Genomic DNA, 18,977 nt, shown 5'->3' with positions numbered 1-18,977 from the left:
GAGGAAACAGCGGTAAAAGTGACTGGAGGAAACAGCGGTAAAAATGACTGGAGGCCAATGTGTGATGGAGCTTGGAAGTTGCGCCGCCATATCTTACTCGATAAATAAATAAAGTTCACATAATTAGTTCCTTTCTTGGTATTTTCTGGATATGGAATAAGCAAAGGAGACACGATATAGATATCACTTTATCTTTATTAGAGTTAAGATCACAATGGAAACATGTAGTAGGCTAGCTAAGTTAGGCTATGCCAGAACACTAACAGTAAATGGCTGGTAGGAGGTTAACCTACTGTAAACAGCTATGTACAGCATGACTGAAAGCACCATAAAACACTAATGGAAAGGGATACAATCCCAAATAACGTTAATCAACCAACCATGTTGATGCTAGGAATGCAGTGACAGGAAGAAAGGCAATTATATATCCAATGTAACATTAGCTTAGCGTTATTATGCACACAAACATATTGGGCTAGATACCTAATGTTATTCAAAGTGTTTCAAAGTATGTCTGATTAGGAAAGTACAATAAGTTGTTTACAAAAGGTGTTATCCATGAATGATACCCCCCTTGAAATTCTCACAGTTGTTTACAGCGCAAACCACTATCATCCTCATGCTTGTTGTTAGCAAGCTAGCACTTGTTTTAGCTAGAGACACCAATTGACCATGTAAGGGGGGGCAGGTTGCTACACAGTGCTTACATTTTGACCTTAAGCCTGCTTATGTTATTCAAAGTGTTTCAAAGTATATCTGATTAGGAAAGTACAATAAGCTGTTAACAAAAGGTGTTATCCATGAATGATACACCCCTTTAAATTCTCACAGTTGTTTACAGTGCAAACTACATTGCTATCATTCTCATGATTGTTGTTAGCAAGCTAGCACTTGTTTTAGCTAGAGACACTTGACCATGTAAGGGGAGGAGAGAGAGAGAGGGGGAAGAGAATAAGAGAAGATCGTCAGGTGGTGGCTTTAGAAAATGCAAGCTTCTGCTTATTCATAAGGCAGCAGTGTTGTTAGGTTCCGCAGGGTCCTCCTAAAGGTGAAATTCCCCTGAAAATTCATATAGGCATTTCCAGTGAGAAATAAGATTTGGTGTGGAAAGTAGGAGGGAAAGCAATCTAACTTATGTTTCCCGTAAATCTTTTTCAAGAAAATGTAAATAATTTACTGTTTCCAACTGATAATGCTAAAACATCATCAAAGCTGGGTTGTTTCTTAACCAATGACTTCAAGGACTTTGCTTTCTTGTCACCACGAGTATGTTGGCTATTAAAAATAATAAACATTTTGGTTCGACCTCTTTGCACTTGATTTTCAGGTTATCAAAATGAGTGTTCATTACTGTTTATTGTTTTGAAAGTTTTATAAAGTTGAATCAGCGCAGACAAACACATTTTTTCATTTTTGTTTCTTTATTTTATGTGGGAAACGGATGTGCATTTGCGTATCTCTGCAGCACTGCCCTGTGTGTGTGTGTGTGTGTTTTGTCACACATGGTGGTGTTGTGTGTGTGTCTGTGACCCCGTGGGTGCGGTCTCGCCCTGGCTCTGATGTCCACTTCAACGCAAAGGTCTGCCGGGGAAAAAAACAGCACATTACCAAGACAATTTACACTGTATGTTCACAGATTAAACAATACTGAATAGCTAGTCACTTTGATAAATAAATGTAAAGTAAAAGTGTTTAGTGTTTATGGTGTCCGGTGATGTTTCCAGTCCACCTTTTCTGGCATTTGTTAATAAAGTCCTTCATGCGGATTTGATCACTCAGAGGGGCGAACCTTTCCACCATCTTGATGAGGTCGGGATGGGAGGCCACTACAGACAGAATGTTACGGGCCTGATTCCTGTTTCAGACACAAAATACATCAGCACCTATTGATTCACTGACTCATTAGTTTATGATGTATAAGCATATAAGTATTATGGCTTTAACATCATTTTGATGGTACACTGACTTATAATTGGAAAAATGGCATGTTTGTCATTGCCTCTGGCCCTCCTAAAAGATCTCATATCTCATATATGTAATGTAACTTATGTAGTCTAGGTGAACCCTGCCAAATCTATGTTTGAATTTGCTCAGCAGATTCTCAGAGACTTTGGAATTGAGTTAACAACTAAATATAAAACATTTGTTTACAGGAAAGCTGTGTCAATGGAGATTTGATAATCAGTCAGGTGTCAGCCAGGCTATAACTTTTGTGGACACTACTGGAAAGTGAATATTAAATCCCAAATTCTTCACTATATTTTAGCTGTAAACACACTATTTCAATGCCATGCACTGACAGATAATTACATTCAGTATTGCTGTATGACATGAGATGACTTTTGGATACCTCATAATAGAACAGAAACTGTTGCTGATTGGCTAATTTAGAAACATTTACTTTTATGAATTGAACTGACACTTTTATACAGAGCCAATAAGTAAATGATAAGGAAACATAGAGAAATAGGGCTCCCGACCTGACTTCCAGTGCGTTGTCAAGGGCCAAGCAGCTGGCAGTATGGATGAAGCGGGCAGTCAGGTCGTTTTTGCCGGACAGGAGACGAGCTGCCCCTATGACCTCCGTCACTTTCTCCAGGTGCCGTGCAGTGCTCTTCCTCACGGCTGTATGTTTGTGACTAAGAAGAAGCAGAGAACCAATGAGTCACACCAGGAGAATGGATAAGCCAGAGATCCAGGGGAGACAAGGAGACAGAACCAGGAGAAACAGCTGAGACACAGAAACGACAGACAAACTAGGTGAGTAACAACCAGTGTTGGGCAAGTTACTTCAAAAGCGTAATGCATTATTTATTACTTGTTACTGTCATCTCAAAGTAATTTGTTACATTACAATATTACTGTCTTTGAATTGTAAGGCATTACACTACGTTTACATTACTTTCACCAAAATAACAGGAAATATGGATTTGGTGTTCTCAATAGATCTTCATGTGTTCAATGCAGCTCATTACACGGCAGGAGGTGATGTGGTATGGCATAATGACTGAGCTAGGCTTAAGGCTAACAAAAGAACAATATAACGGTTGCAGTTATGGCTCATGGGACAATGTAGGCCCCAAAGGCCAAAGGTCACTCACAACTTAATATAGTAAAATATAGCCATGGTGAAATTGTATGTTGACTTTAAATGGTTCTCATCATTGCTAGTTGCATTTCCTTCCACTTACAGTGGTGTAGACTTAATGCAAATAGTTTGAGAATAATGGCTATTCTCACTGCTTGAAATGAGAAGTATAGCCTAACCATGTTAGATCTGTTGCATGAATGGCAGAGATAACTCAAATTCCCTTTCTACAGTCATCTAAACAATGCAATCAAATTCCAGGACCAGCATAGATGACTTTATTTTAATTCTTGGATAATCTTCTCTGGTGCCAATTGAGCATTTCTCAATTTTGGATTAAAAAGCAAAGTAACTTCAGTTACTGAGAATTGTACCGAGTAAAATATTGCTGAAATTGTATTGGTAATGCCTTACATTACTGCATTACAGCAAAAAGCAATGCATTACTGTAATTACATTACTTTTTTAATGCATTACTCCCAACACTGGTAACAACTGATACAGACAACTACATAGCCAGGTAACACAGAGAAAGTTGAGAAGCACTAGAAAGCAATTAACCAGTACAACCCTGCTCTCTTTTTCTCTCTGCCCCTAACCTGAGCCCTCCGTTGATGAGAGCGTTCATGCTGCGGATGGGGTTGGTGTTATACACCATGTACCCCAGGGCCAGATCCATGTCCTTCATGAAGCTGCTGGACTCTCCAGCCTTCGGCAGCAGTGTCCGGGCTGCGCCCTCGGCCTCCGCATCCATGTCCTGCCCCAGGTGAGCAAACAGGTGGGCCAGCGTCACCATGGCAGCATGGGACACCACTGAGCGCAGGTTCTTCACCTGGTTGGGAGGAGGGAATTAGAATGACAGCTTGCACCGCTTTGACTTGTATAGAATACTGACAAAGTTAACATCATTTCTTTGGTAGCATCATTAAGGCATTTCAATAGATATTGCCTAGTTTGAAACAAGACAAAAGATACAACATGTGCTCCAGAATGTTTTCCAGCAGAGAGCCTCTCACCTCTTGATTGACGGCCAGACAAACATCATGCAGCCTGGGCAGCAGCACGTTGGCGTGGTGCTGAGCCAGAGACCTGATGGAGATCAGGGCCTCGATCTTCTTCCCCCTGCAGCAGCACCAACAACACACTCACATCAGAGGAACATGGTAATACATGGACTTGGTTCAAGTATTCTATCTCCAGCTACTTACCAACTCTTGCCATGTAAATCCTATGTGTTAACATAGCCTAGACTATCTACTCTAAAGGCATGCTGTTCTTTTAACATCAATATCTCAGCATAGTCTAATCTATCTTAGCTAAAAGCCTACGATTTGTCTGGATAGCGTAACAGCATAGCCTATCTTGGCAAAAAGCCTAATATATCAGTCTAGACTATTTAAGCTATACTCCCACCAGTCATCGTCGCTGAGCACTGTAAAGGCCTGCAGGAGGGCCTGCTCGGGACAGGACAGTGGGCGCAGTTTGGCCAACTCTGGCAGATTCTTGGCCGGCTGGGTCTTGCTTGTATGCCTCGCCTCAGTCACTTTCCTCTTCTTCACCTCCTTATGCTCCCTCGTTTCTTCCTGCCTCCCTGCCAGAGACTCAACAGACTTTTGCTCTGGGAGGTCAAAGGTCAAATATGTTTGTCTGAAATCCTGTCTACATTTGCCTTGGCAAACAACTTTGTTATTTGAATTGATATCTGCACTGATATTTAATTAGGCTAATAAAGACTGAGTCAATATATTCTTCTGTGTGTGAGAGACAGAGAGAGAGAGAGAGAGAGAGAGAGAGAGAGAGAGAGAGAGAGAGAGAGAGAGAGAGAGAGAGAGAGAGAGTATAAGAGAGACTACTCACCTGTCACAGCAGTGACCCCATTGAGTGATATGGTGTTCTTGAGACGGGGTAGTCTACTCTGGAACTGTCTGTGGCTGGTTGTCTTTGGGGGGGCGGGGATAGCAGGGGCAATGGGCGAATTGAGGAAGGGCAGAGTACGGGGCGCCGGCGGGGTCCTGCGAGGACTGAGGCTGCCCACAGAGCAGCCTGTCTGGTCCGAGGCCTTGGCATCATTGAGACTGGCAAGTTTGATCTCCTCAGCGAGTTCCAGGACCTCCTGCAGGAGTTCCTTGCGAGCCTGGCGCTCCCTCTGCTGAGCGCTCAGGGGTCTCAGCGTAGACCTCACAGACCGCTGCAGCTGGTGGTGGGGGGATGCAGGGGGTATGGGGGCTAGCAGCTTCCGTTGGCCAGGTGCCGCACTGGCATGCAAGGGCTGGGGTGGGCCCAAACGCGTTGTGGAATCGTGGGGCAAGGTCAGAAGATGAGGCTGCAGAGAGGCAAGAGGCAACATGTCATCAAACATGGCCACCATCTACACCCTCTGACACACAACTGCCCAACCGCCATGCTGCGTTTGAAATCTTCACGGTTTCACTATAATGCACTATTTAGTAAATAACTAAGGCATCATTATATTATTACATTATTAATGATATCATAATAACATTACAAAGTAGCTGTATGAACAATATCATAATTTGTTCTAATACCTCTATGGTAACCACTAACCCAAAAAGTGTGACTGATAGTCAGATTTGACCAAAGCTGTATCCTTTCAACTTTGACCTGGAAAGGTCACTTCATAGATGCCCATCATCAAAACATACTTAAACATTGACCTTTACCCTTTCAGCATAGATGCCAAATGAAGTGCAGGGAACATGGAATATTAGATTTAGTTATAATTTAGGCTATATAAAACTGTACGCCGGCTCTTAGATGTTTGAGGGAACTCACACATGCGGTACAAATCGTGTTCTGATTCTGCTCCTGCCGTAAAATCAGGAGCTGTAGCATCATTGTTTTCATCTCCTCATTTTCTGCATGGAGTTTTCCGAACTCCTTTTGAAAATCCATTGAACTTAAAATTTCGCCGATATATAGGAGCTACTTTCAAATAAATTGTATAGAACTTAAATATAGTCTACTGAGCAAAATCCAAATATCTAGGCTACCGAGAAGCGAGCGGGTGAGTCCTAAGGTGAAGATGCATCAAGTGATCTGAAATGACGATTTTCGCCCATAATGGTGACCTCCCCATTATGACGTAGGGGCGCAGACAGCAGACACCGGTTGCACCAACTCTTTGCTACGACTGCTCCTAACTGCTAAGTTGGTCTTTGTTAAGACCAGTCTTTAGAATTGAATTTAGGTGGGTAACAGAACACCAACTGAATTTACGACTTAACTACTCCCTGTCTTAGCGATGCGCGTTCATGTGGATGATGCCAGTTTTTGCCGTCTTATAGGGCGACCACGCCCCCCTTCGGAGGAAACAGCGGTAAAAGTGACTGGAGGAAACAGCGGTAAAAATGACTGGAGGCCAATGTGTGATGGAGCTTGGAAGTTGCGCCGCCATATCTTACTCGATAAATAAATAAAGTTCACATAATTAGTTCCTTTCTTGGTATTTTCTGGATATGGAATAAGCAAAGGAGACACGATATAGATATCACTTTATCTTTATTAGAGTTAAGATCACAATGGAAACATGTAGTAGGCTAGCTAAGTTAGGCTATGCCAGAACACTAACAGTAAATGGCTGGTAGGAGGTTAACCTACTGTAAACAGCTATGTACAGCATGACTGAAAGCACCATAAAACACTAATGGAAAGGGATACAATCCCAAATAACGTTAATCAACCAACCATGTTGATGCTAGGAATGCAGTGACAGGAAGAAAGGCAATTATATATCCAATGTAACATTAGCTTAGCGTTATTATGCACACAAACATATTGGGCTAGATACCTAATGTTATTCAAAGTGTTTCAAAGTATGTCTGATTAGGAAAGTACAATAAGTTGTTTACAAAAGGTGTTATCCATGAATGATACCCCCCTTGAAATTCTCACAGTTGTTTACAGCGCAAACCACTATCATCCTCATGCTTGTTGTTAGCAAGCTAGCACTTGTTTTAGCTAGAGACACCAATTGACCATGTAAGGGGGGGCAGGTTGCTACACAGTGCTTACATTTTGACCTTAAGCCTGCTTATGTTATTCAAAGTGTTTCAAAGTATATCTGATTAGGAAAGTACAATAAGCTGTTAACAAAAGGTGTTATCCATGAATGATACACCCCTTTAAATTCTCACAGTTGTTTACAGTGCAAACTACATTGCTATCATTCTCATGATTGTTGTTAGCAAGCTAGCACTTGTTTTAGCTAGAGACACTTGACCATGTAAGGGGAGGAGAGAGAGAGAGGGGGAAGAGAATAAGAGAAGATCGTCAGGTGGTGGCTTTAGAAAATGCAAGCTTCTGCTTATTCATAAGGCAGCAGTGTTGTTAGGTTCCGCAGGGTCCTCCTAAAGGTGAAATTCCCCTGAAAATTCATATAGGCATTTCCAGTGAGAAATAAGATTTGGTGTGGAAAGTAGGAGGGAAAGCAATCTAACTTATGTTTCCCGTAAATCTTTTTCAAGAAAATGTAAATAATTTACTGTTTCCAACTGATAATGCTAAAACATCATCAAAGCTGGGTTGTTTCTTAACCAATGACTTCAAGGACTTTGCTTTCTTGTCACCACGAGTATGTTGGCTATTAAAAATAATAAACATTTTGGTTCGACCTCTTTGCACTTGATTTTCAGGTTATCAAAATGAGTGTTCATTACTGTTTATTGTTTTGAAAGTTTTATAAAGTTGAATCAGCGCAGACAAACACATTTTTTCATTTTTGTTTCTTTATTTTATGTGGGAAACGGATGTGCATTTGCGTATCTCTGCAGCACTGCCCTGTGTGTGTGTGTGTGTGTTTTGTCACACATGGTGGTGTTGTGTGTGTGTCTGTGACCCCGTGGGTGCGGTCTCGCCCTGGCTCTGATGTCCACTTCAACGCAAAGGTCTGCCGGGGAAAAAAACAGCACATTACCAAGACAATTTACACTGTATGTTCACAGATTAAACAATACTGAATAGCTAGTCACTTTGATAAATAAATGTAAAGTAAAAGTGTTTAGTGTTTATGGTGTCCGGTGATGTTTCCAGTCCACCTTTTCTGGCATTTGTTAATAAAGTCCTTCATGCGGATTTGATCACTCAGAGGGGCGAACCTTTCCACCATCTTGATGAGGTCGGGATGGGAGGCCACTACAGACAGAATGTTACGGGCCTGATTCCTGTTTCAGACACAAAATACATCAGCACCTATTGATTCACTGACTCATTAGTTTATGATGTATAAGCATATAAGTATTATGGCTTTAACATCATTTTGATGGTACACTGACTTATAATTGGAAAAATGGCATGTTTGTCATTGCCTCTGGCCCTCCTAAAAGATCTCATATCTCATATATGTAATGTAACTTATGTAGTCTAGGTGAACCCTGCCAAATCTATGTTTGAATTTGCTCAGCAGATTCTCAGAGACTTTGGAATTGAGTTAACAACTAAATATAAAACATTTGTTTACAGGAAAGCTGTGTCAATGGAGATTTGATAATCAGTCAGGTGTCAGCCAGGCTATAACTTTTGTGGACACTACTGGAAAGTGAATATTAAATCCCAAATTCTTCACTATATTTTAGCTGTAAACACACTATTTCAATGCCATGCACTGACAGATAATTACATTCAGTATTGCTGTATGACATGAGATGACTTTTGGATACCTCATAATAGAACAGAAACTGTTGCTGATTGGCTAATTTAGAAACATTTACTTTTATGAATTGAACTGACACTTTTATACAGAGCCAATAAGTAAATGATAAGGAAACATAGAGAAATAGGGCTCCCGACCTGACTTCCAGTGCGTTGTCAAGGGCCAAGCAGCTGGCAGTATGGATGAAGCGGGCAGTCAGGTCGTTTTTGCCGGACAGGAGACGAGCTGCCCCTATGACCTCCGTCACTTTCTCCAGGTGCCGTGCAGTGCTCTTCCTCACGGCTGTATGTTTGTGACTAAGAAGAAGCAGAGAACCAATGAGTCACACCAGGAGAATGGATAAGCCAGAGATCCAGGGGAGACAAGGAGACAGAACCAGGAGAAACAGCTGAGACACAGAAACGACAGACAAACTAGGTGAGTAACAACCAGTGTTGGGCAAGTTACTTCAAAAGCGTAATGCATTATTTATTACTTGTTACTGTCATCTCAAAGTAATTTGTTACATTACAATATTACTGTCTTTGAATTGTAAGGCATTACACTACGTTTACATTACTTTCACCAAAATAACAGGAAATATGGATTTGGTGTTCTCAATAGATCTTCATGTGTTCAATGCAGCTCATTACACGGCAGGAGGTGATGTGGTATGGCATAATGACTGAGCTAGGCTTAAGGCTAACAAAAGAACAATATAACGGTTGCAGTTATGGCTCATGGGACAATGTAGGCCCCAAAGGCCAAAGGTCACTCACAACTTAATATAGTAAAATATAGCCATGGTGAAATTGTATGTTGACTTTAAATGGTTCTCATCATTGCTAGTTGCATTTCCTTCCACTTACAGTGGTGTAGACTTAATGCAAATAGTTTGAGAATAATGGCTATTCTCACTGCTTGAAATGAGAAGTATAGCCTAACCATGTTAGATCTGTTGCATGAATGGCAGAGATAACTCAAATTCCCTTTCTACAGTCATCTAAACAATGCAATCAAATTCCAGGACCAGCATAGATGACTTTATTTTAATTCTTGGATAATCTTCTCTGGTGCCAATTGAGCATTTCTCAATTTTGGATTAAAAAGCAAAGTAACTTCAGTTACTGAGAATTGTACCGAGTAAAATATTGCTGAAATTGTATTGGTAATGCCTTACATTACTGCATTACAGCAAAAAGCAATGCATTACTGTAATTACATTACTTTTTTAATGCATTACTCCCAACACTGGTAACAACTGATACAGACAACTACATAGCCAGGTAACACAGAGAAAGTTGAGAAGCACTAGAAAGCAATTAACCAGTACAACCCTGCTCTCTTTTTCTCTCTGCCCCTAACCTGAGCCCTCCGTTGATGAGAGCGTTCATGCTGCGGATGGGGTTGGTGTTATACACCATGTACCCCAGGGCCAGATCCATGTCCTTCATGAAGCTGCTGGACTCTCCAGCCTTCGGCAGCAGTGTCCGGGCTGCGCCCTCGGCCTCCGCATCCATGTCCTGCCCCAGGTGAGCAAACAGGTGGGCCAGCGTCACCATGGCAGCATGGGACACCACTGAGCGCAGGTTCTTCACCTGGTTGGGAGGAGGGAATTAGAATGACAGCTTGCACCGCTTTGACTTGTATAGAATACTGACAAAGTTAACATCATTTCTTTGGTAGCATCATTAAGGCATTTCAATAGATATTGCCTAGTTTGAAACAAGACAAAAGATACAACATGTGCTCCAGAATGTTTTCCAGCAGAGAGCCTCTCACCTCTTGATTGACGGCCAGACAAACATCATGCAGCCTGGGCAGCAGCACGTTGGCGTGGTGCTGAGCCAGAGACCTGATGGAGATCAGGGCCTCGATCTTCTTCCCCCTGCAGCAGCACCAACAACACACTCACATCAGAGGAACATGGTAATACATGGACTTGGTTCAAGTATTCTATCTCCAGCTACTTACCAACTCTTGCCATGTAAATCCTATGTGTTAACATAGCCTAGACTATCTACTCTAAAGGCATGCTGTTCTTTTAACATCAATATCTCAGCATAGTCTAATCTATCTTAGCTAAAAGCCTACGATTTGTCTGGATAGCGTAACAGCATAGCCTATCTTGGCAAAAAGCCTAATATATCAGTCTAGACTATTTAAGCTATACTCCCACCAGTCATCGTCGCTGAGCACTGTAAAGGCCTGCAGGAGGGCCTGCTCGGGACAGGACAGTGGGCGCAGTTTGGCCAACTCTGGCAGATTCTTGGCCGGCTGGGTCTTGCTTGTATGCCTCGCCTCAGTCACTTTCCTCTTCTTCACCTCCTTATGCTCCCTCGTTTCTTCCTGCCTCCCTGCCAGAGACTCAACAGACTTTTGCTCTGGGAGGTCAAAGGTCAAATATGTTTGTCTGAAATCCTGTCTACATTTGCCTTGGCAAACAACTTTGTTATTTGAATTGATATCTGCACTGATATTTAATTAGGCTAATAAAGACTGAGTCAATATATTCTTCTGTGTGTGAGAGACAGAGAGAGAGAGAGAGAGAGAGAGAGAGAGAGAGAGAGAGAGAGAGAGAGAGAGAGAGAGAGAGAGAGAAAGAGTATAAGAGAGACTACTCACCTGTCACAGCAGTGACCCCATTGAGTGATATGGTGTTCTTGAGACGGGGTAGTCTACTCTGGAACTGTCTGTGGCTGGTTGTCTTTGGGGGGGCGGGGATAGCAGGGGCAATGGGCGAATTGAGGAAGGGCAGAGTACGGGGCGCCGGCGGGGTCCTGCGAGGACTGAGGCTGCCCACAGAGCAGCCTGTCTGGTCCGAGGCCTTGGCATCATTGAGACTGGCAAGTTTGATCTCCTCAGCGAGTTCCAGGACCTCCTGCAGGAGTTCCTTGCGAGCCTGGCGCTCCCTCTGCTGAGCGCTCAGGGGTCTCAGCGTAGACCTCACAGACCGCTGCAGCTGGTGGTGGGGGGATGCAGGGGGTATGGGGGCTAGCAGCTTCCGTTGGCCAGGTGCCGCACTGGCATGCAAGGGCTGGGGTGGGCCCAAACGCGTTGTGGAATCGTGGGGCAAGGTCAGAAGATGAGGCTGCAGAGAGGCAAGAGGCAACATGTCATCAAACATGGCCACCATCTACACCCTCTGACACACAACTGCCCAACCGCCATGCTGCGTTTGAAATCTTCACGGTTTCACTATAATGCACTATTTAGTAAATAACTAAGGCATCATTATATTATTACATTATTAATGATATCATAATAACATTACAAAGTAGCTGTATGAACAATATCATAATTTGTTCTAATACCTCTATGGTAACCACTAACCCAAAAAGTGTGACTGATAGTCAGATTTGACCAAAGCTGTATCCTTTCAACTTTGACCTGGAAAGTCACTTCATAGATGCCCATCATCAAAACATACTTAAACATTGACCTTTACCCTTTCAGCATAGATGCCAAATGAAGTGCAGGGAACATGGAATATTAGATTTAGTTATAATTTAGGCTATATAAAACTGTACGCCGGCTCTTAGATGTTTGAGGGAACTCACACATGCGGTACAAATCGTGTTCTGATTCTGCTCCTGCCGTAAAATCAGGAGCTGTAGCATCATTGTTTTCATCTCCTCATTTTCTGCATGGAGTTTTCCGAACTCCTTTTGAAAATCCATTGAACTTAAAATTTCGCCGATATATAGGAGCTACTTTCAAATAAATTGTATAGAACTTAAATATAGTCTACTGAGCAAAATCCAAATATCTAGGCTACCGAGAAGCGAGCGGGTGAGTCCTAAGGTGAAGATGCATCAAGTGATCTGAAATGACGATTTTCGCCCATAATGGTGACCTCCCCATTATGACGTAGGGGCGCAGACAGCAGACACCGGTTGCACCAACTCTTTGCTACGACTGCTCCTAACTGCTAAGTTGGTCTTTGTTAAGACCAGTCTTTAGAATTGAATTTAGGTGGGTAACAGAACACCAACTGAATTTACGACTTAACTACTCCCTGTCTTAGCGATGCGCGTTCATGTGGATGATGCCAGTTTTTGCCGTCTTATAGGGCGACCACGCCCCCCTTCGGAGGAAACAGCGGTAAAAGTGACTGGAGGAAACAGCGGTAAAAATGACTGGAGGCCAATGTGTGATGGAGCTTGGAAGTTGCGCCGCCATATCTTACTCGATAAATAAATAAAGTTCACATAATTAGTTCCTTTCTTGGTATTTTCTGGATATGGAATAAGCAAAGGAGACACGATATAGATATCACTTTATCTTTATTAGAGTTAAGATCACAATGGAAACATGTAGTAGGCTAGCTAAGTTAGGCTATGCCAGAACACTAACAGTAAATGGCTGGTAGGAGGTTAACCTACTGTAAACAGCTATGTACAGCATGACTGAAAGCACCATAAAACACTAATGGAAAGGGATACAATCCCAAATAACGTTAATCAACCAACCATGTTGATGCTAGGAATGCAGTGACAGGAAGAAAGGCAATTATATATCCAATGTAACATTAGCTTAGCGTTATTATGCACACAAACATATTGGGCTAGATACCTAATGTTATTCAAAGTGTTTCAAAGTATGTCTGATTAGGAAAGTACAATAAGTTGTTTACAAAAGGTGTTATCCATGAATGATACCCCCCTTGAAATTCTCACAGTTGTTTACAGCGCAAACCACTATCATCCTCATGCTTGTTGTTAGCAAGCTAGCACTTGTTTTAGCTAGAGACACCAATTGACCATGTAAGGGGGGGCAGGTTGCTACACAGTGCTTACATTTTGACCTTAAGCCTGCTTATGTTATTCAAAGTGTTTCAAAGTATATCTGATTAGGAAAGTACAATAAGCTGTTAACAAAAGGTGTTATCCATGAATGATACACCCCTTTAAATTCTCACAGTTGTTTACAGTGCAAACTACATTGCTATCATTCTCATGATTGTTGTTAGCAAGCTAGCACTTGTTTTAGCTAGAGACACTTGACCATGTAAGGGGAGGAGAGAGAGAGAGGGGGAAGAGAATAAGAGAAGATCGTCAGGTGGTGGCTTTAGAAAATGCAAGCTTCTGCTTATTCATAAGGCAGCAGTGTTGTTAGGTTCCGCAGGGTCCTCCTAAAGGTGAAATTCCCCTGAAAATTCATATAGGCATTTCCAGTGAGAAATAAGATTTGGTGTGGAAAGTAGGAGGGAAAGCAATCTAACTTATGTTTCCCGTAAATCTTTTTCAAGAAAATGTAAATAATTTACTGTTTCCAACTGATAATGCTAAAACATCATCAAAGCTGGGTTGTTTCTTAACCAATGACTTCAAGGACTTTGCTTTCTTGTCACCACGAGTATGTTGGCTATTAAAAATAATAAACATTTTGGTTCGACCTCTTTGCACTTGATTTTCAGGTTATCAAAATGAGTGTTCATTACTGTTTATTGTTTTGAAAGTTTTATAAAGTTGAATCAGCGCAGACAAACACATTTTTTCATTTTTGTTTCTTTATTTTATGTGGGAAACGGATGTGCATTTGCGTATCTCTGCAGCACTGCCCTGTGTGTGTGTGTGTGTGTTTTGTCACACATGGTGGTGTTGTGTGTGTGTCTGTGACCCCGTGGGTGCGGTCTCGCCCTGGCTCTGATGTCCACTTCAACGCAAAGGTCTGCCGGGGAAAAAAACAGCACATTACCAAGACAATTTACACTGTATGTTCACAGATTAAACAATACTGAATAGCTAGTCACTTTGATAAATAAATGTAAAGTAAAAGTGTTTAGTGTTTATGGTGTCCGGTGATGTTTCCAGTCCACCTTTTCTGGCATTTGTTAATAAAGTCCTTCATGCGGATTTGATCACTCAGAGGGGCGAACCTTTCCACCATCTTGATGAGGTCGGGATGGGAGGCCACTACAGACAGAATGTTACGGGCCTGATTCCTGTTTCAGACACAAAATACATCAGCACCTATTGATTCACTGACTCATTAGTTTATGATGTATAAGCATATAAGTATTATGGCTTTAACATCATTTTGATGGTACACTGACTTATAATTGGAAAAATGGCATGTTTGTCATTGCCTCTGGCCCTCCTAAAAGATCTCATATCTCATATATGTAATGTAACTTATGTAGTCTAGGTGAACCCTGCCAAATCTATGTTTGAATTTGCTCAGCAGATTCTCAGAGACTTTGGAATTGAGTTAACAACTAAATATAAAACATTTGTTTACAGGAAAGCTGTGTCAATGGAGATTTGATAATCAGTCAGGTGTCAGCCAGGCTATAACTTTTGTGGACACTACTGGAAAGTGAATATTAAATCCCAAATTCTTCACTATATTTTAGCTGTAAACACACTATTTCAATGCCATGCACTGACAGATAATTACATTCAGTATTGCTGTATGACATGAGATGACTTTTGGATACCTCATAATAGAACAGAAACTGTTGCTGATTGGCTAATTTAGAAACATTTACTTTTATGAATTGAACTGACACTTTTATACAGAGCCAATAAGTAAATGATAAGGAAACATAGAGAAATAGGGCTCCCGACCTGACTTCCAGTGCGTTGTCAAGGGCCAAGCAGCTGGCAGTATGGATGAAGCGGGCAGTCAGGTTGTTTTTGCCGGACAGGAGACGAGCTGCCCCTATGACCTCCGTCACTTTCTCCAGGTGCCGTGCAGTGCTCTTCCTCACGGCTGTATGTTTGTGACTAAGAAGAAGCAGAGAACCAATGAGTCACACCAGGAGAATGGATAAGCCAGAGATCCAGGGGAGACAAGGAGACAGAACCAGGAGAAACAGCTGAGACACAGAAACGACAGACAAACTAGGTGAGTAACAACCAGTGTTGGGCAAGTTACTTCAAAAGCGTAATGCATTATTTATTACTTGTTACTGTCATCTCAAAGTAATTTGTTACATTACAATATTACTGTCTTTGAATTGTAAGGCATTACACTACGTTTACATTACTTTCACCAAAATAACAGGAAATATGGATTTGGTGTTCTCAATAGATCTTCATGTGTTCAATGCAGCTCATTACACGGCAGGAGGTGATGTGGTATGGCATAATGACTGAGCTAGGCTTAAGGCTAACAAAAGAACAATATAACGGTTGCAGTTATGGCTCATGGGACAATGTAGGCCCCAAAGGCCAAAGGTCACTCACAACTTAATATAGTAAAATATAGCCATGGTGAAATTGTATGTTGACTTTAAATGGTTCTCATCATTGCTAGTTGCATTTCCTTCCACTTACAGTGGTGTAGACTTAATGCAAATAGTTTGAGAATAATGGCTATTCTCACTGCTTGAAATGAGAAGTATAGCCTAACCATGTTAGATCTGTTGCATGAATGGCAGAGATAACTCAAATTCCCTTTCTACAGTCATCTAAACAATGCAATCAAATTCCAGGACCAGCATAGATGACTTTTTTTTAATTCTTGGATAATCTTCTCTGGTGCCAATTGAGCATTTCTCAATTTTGGATTAAAAAGCAAAGTAACTTCAGTTACTGAGAATTGTACCGAGTAAAATATTGCTGAAATTGTATTGGTAATGCCTTACATTACTGCATTACAGCAAAAAGCAATGCATTACTGTAATTACATTACTTTTTTAATGCATTACTCCCAACACTGGTAACAACTGATACAGACAACTACATAGCCAGGTAACACAGAGAAAGTTGAGAAGCACTAGAAAGCAATTAACCAGTACAACCCTGCTCTCTTTTTCTCTCTGCCCCTAACCTGAGCCCTCCGTTGATGAGAGCGTTCATGCTGCGGATGGGGTTGGTGTTATACACCATGTACCCCAGGGCCAGATCCATGTCCTTCATGAAGCTGCTGGACTCTCCAGCCTTCGGCAGCAGTGTCCGGGCTGCGCCCTCGGCCTCCGCATCCATGTCCTGCCCCAGGTGAGCAAACAGGTGGGCCAGCGTCACCATGGCAGCATGGGACACCACTGAGCGCAGGTTCTTCACCTGGTTGGGAGGAGGGAATTAGAATGACAGCTTGCACCGCTTTGACTTGTATAGAATACTGACAAAGTTAACATCATTTCTTTGGTAGCATCATTAAGGCATTTCAATAGATATTGCCTAGTTTGAAACAAGACAAAAGATACAACATGTGCTCCAGAATGTTTTCCAGCAGAGAGCCTCTCACCTCTTGATTGACGGCCAGACAAACATCATGCAGCCTGGGCAGCAGCACGTTGGCGTGGTGCTGAGCCAGAGACCTGATGGAGATCAGGGCCTCGATCTTCTTCCCCCTGCAGCAGCACCAACAACACACTCACATCAGAGGAACATGGTAATACATGGACTTGGTTCAAGTATTCTATCTCCAGCTACTTAGCAACTCTTGCCATGTAAATCCTATGTGTTAACATAGCCTAGACTATCTACTCTAAAGGCATGCTGTTCTTTTAACATCAATATCTCAGCATAGTCTAATCTATCTTAGCTAAAAGCCTACGATTTGTCTGGATAGCGTAACAGCATAGCCTATCTTGGCAAAAAGCCTAATATATCAGTCTAGACTATTTAAGCTATACTCCCACCAGTCATCGTCGCTGAGCACTGTAAAGGCCTGCAGGAGGGCCTGCTCGGGACAGGACAGTGGGCGCAGTTTGGCCAACTCTGGCAGATTCTTGGCCGGCTGGGTCTTGCTTGTATGCCTCGCCTCAGTCACTTTCCTCTTCTTCACCTCCTTATGCTCCCTCGTTTCTTCCTGCCTCCCTGCCAGAGACTCAACAGACTTTTGCTCTGGGAGGTCAAAGGTCAAATATGTTTGTCTGAAATCCTGTCTACATTTGCCTTGGCAAACAACTTTGTTATTTGAATTGATATCTGCACTGATATTTAATTAGGCTAATAAAGACTGAGTCAATATATTCTTCTGTGTGTGAGAGAGAGAGAGAGAGAAAGAGAGAGAGAGAAAGAGTATAAGAGAGACTACTCACCTTTCACAGCAGTGACCCCATTGAGTGATATGGTGTTCTTGAGACGGGGTAGTCTACTCTGGAACTGTCTGTGGCTGGTTGTCTTTGGGGGGGCGGGGATAGCAGGGGCAATGGGCGAATTGAGGAAGGGCAGAGTACGGGGCGCCGGCGGGGTCCTGCGAGGACTGAGGCTGCCCACAGAGCAGCCTGTCTGGTCCGAGGCCTTGGCATCATTGAGACTGGCAAGTTTGATCTCCTCAGCGAGTTCCAGGACCTCCTGCAGGAGTTCCTTGCGAGCCTGGCGCTCGTTCTGCTGAGCGCTCAGGGGTCTCAGCGTAGACCTCACAGATCGCTGCAGCTGGTGGTGGGGGGATGCAGGGGGTATGGGGGCTAACAGCTTCCGTTGGCCAGGTGCCGCACTGGCATGCAAGGGCTGGGGTGGGCCCAAACGCGTTGTGGAATCGTGGGGCAAGGTCAGAAGATGAGGCTGCAGAGAGGCAAGAGGCAACATGTCATCAAACATGGCCACCATCTACACCCTCTGACACACAACTGCCCAACCGCCATGCTGCGTTTGAAATCTTCACGGTTTCACTATAATGCACTATTTAGTAAATAACTAAGGCATCATTATATTATTACATTATTAATGATATCATAATAACATTACAAAGTAGCTGTATGAACAATATCATAATTTGTTCTAATACCTCTATGGTAACCACTAACCCAAAAAGTGTGACTGATAGTCAGATTTGACCAAAGCTGTATCCTTTCAACTTTGACCTGGAAAGGTCACTTCATAGATGCCCATCATCAAAACATACTTAAACATTGACCTTTACCCTTTCAGCATAGATGCCAAATGAAGTGCAGGGAACATGGAATATTAGATTTAGTTATAATTTAGGCTATATAAAACTGTACGCCGGCTCTTAGATGTTTGAGGGAACTCACACATGCGGTACAAATCGTGTTCTGATTCTGCTCCTGCCGTAAAATCAGGAGCTGTAGCATCATTGTTTTCATCTCCTCATTTTCTGCATGGAGTTTTCCGAACTCCTTTTGAAAATCCATTGAACTTAAAATTTCGCCGATATATAGGAGCTACTTTCAAATAAATTGTATAGAACTTAAATATAGTCTACTGAGCAAAATCCAAATATCTAGGCTACCGAGAAGCGAGCGGGTGAGTCCTAAGGTGAAGATGCATCAAGTGATCTGAAATGACGATTTTCGCCCATAATGGTGACCTCCCCATTATGACG

The 18,977-nt window shown here is 42.4% G+C and overlaps 3 protein-coding genes across 6 annotated transcripts; all 3 read right to left on the bottom strand.

Moving 5' to 3' along the window:
* Positions 1-1,402: 1,402 nt before the first annotated feature.
* LOC121709145 (TOG array regulator of axonemal microtubules protein 1-like) lies at positions 1,403-6,157 on the bottom strand. Of its 2 annotated transcripts, XM_042092280.1 has the most exons (8): positions 5,882-6,156; positions 4,946-5,411; positions 4,502-4,706; positions 4,105-4,210; positions 3,688-3,920; positions 2,481-2,639; positions 1,730-1,855; positions 1,403-1,581 (listed from the first exon to the last, which is right to left on the bottom strand). In XM_042092280.1, exons 1-8 carry the CDS (start codon positions 5,999-6,001, stop codon positions 1,569-1,571), a joined length of 1,428 nt encoding a protein of 475 aa, XP_041948214.1. In that variant the 5' UTR covers positions 6,002-6,156; the 3' UTR covers positions 1,403-1,568. The 2 variants fall into 2 exon arrangements, with proteins under 2 accessions (XP_041948214.1, XP_041948215.1); XM_042092281.1 differs by lacking the exons at positions 1,403-1,581; positions 1,730-1,855 and having other exon boundaries at positions 2,487-2,731; positions 5,882-6,157.
* Positions 6,158-7,815: 1,658 nt separating this feature from the next.
* LOC121709146 (TOG array regulator of axonemal microtubules protein 1-like) lies at positions 7,816-12,571 on the bottom strand. Of its 2 annotated transcripts, XM_042092282.1 has the most exons (8): positions 12,296-12,570; positions 11,361-11,826; positions 10,915-11,119; positions 10,518-10,623; positions 10,101-10,333; positions 8,894-9,052; positions 8,143-8,268; positions 7,816-7,994 (listed from the first exon to the last, which is right to left on the bottom strand). In XM_042092282.1, the coding sequence occupies exons 1-8, from the start codon at positions 12,413-12,415 to the stop codon at positions 7,982-7,984; spliced, it is 1,428 nt and encodes a 475-aa protein (XP_041948216.1). In that variant the 5' UTR covers positions 12,416-12,570; the 3' UTR covers positions 7,816-7,981. The 2 variants fall into 2 exon arrangements, with proteins under 2 accessions (XP_041948216.1, XP_041948217.1); XM_042092283.1 differs by lacking the exons at positions 7,816-7,994; positions 8,143-8,268 and having other exon boundaries at positions 8,900-9,144; positions 12,296-12,571.
* Positions 12,572-14,229: 1,658 nt separating this feature from the next.
* Positions 14,230-18,915, bottom strand: LOC121709149 (TOG array regulator of axonemal microtubules protein 1-like). 2 transcript variants are annotated; one of them, XM_042092286.1, is made up of 8 exons: positions 18,667-18,915; positions 17,731-18,196; positions 17,329-17,533; positions 16,932-17,037; positions 16,515-16,747; positions 15,308-15,466; positions 14,557-14,682; positions 14,230-14,408 (listed from the first exon to the last, which is right to left on the bottom strand). In XM_042092286.1, the coding sequence occupies exons 1-8, from the start codon at positions 18,784-18,786 to the stop codon at positions 14,396-14,398; spliced, it is 1,428 nt and encodes a 475-aa protein (XP_041948220.1). In that variant the 5' UTR covers positions 18,787-18,915; the 3' UTR covers positions 14,230-14,395. The 2 variants fall into 2 exon arrangements, with proteins under 2 accessions (XP_041948220.1, XP_041948222.1); XM_042092288.1 differs by lacking the exons at positions 14,230-14,408; positions 14,557-14,682 and having other exon boundaries at positions 15,342-15,558.
* Between the last annotated feature and the right edge of the window lie 62 nt (positions 18,916-18,977).

This window comes from Alosa sapidissima, chromosome 5, assembly GCF_018492685.1.
Source record: "Alosa sapidissima isolate fAloSap1 chromosome 5, fAloSap1.pri, whole genome shotgun sequence".
Classification (NCBI taxonomy): Eukaryota; Metazoa; Chordata; class Actinopteri; order Clupeiformes; family Clupeidae; genus Alosa; species Alosa sapidissima.
Note: the sequence above shows the minus strand (reverse complement) of the source record. Positions and strands in the feature narration are given on the sequence as shown.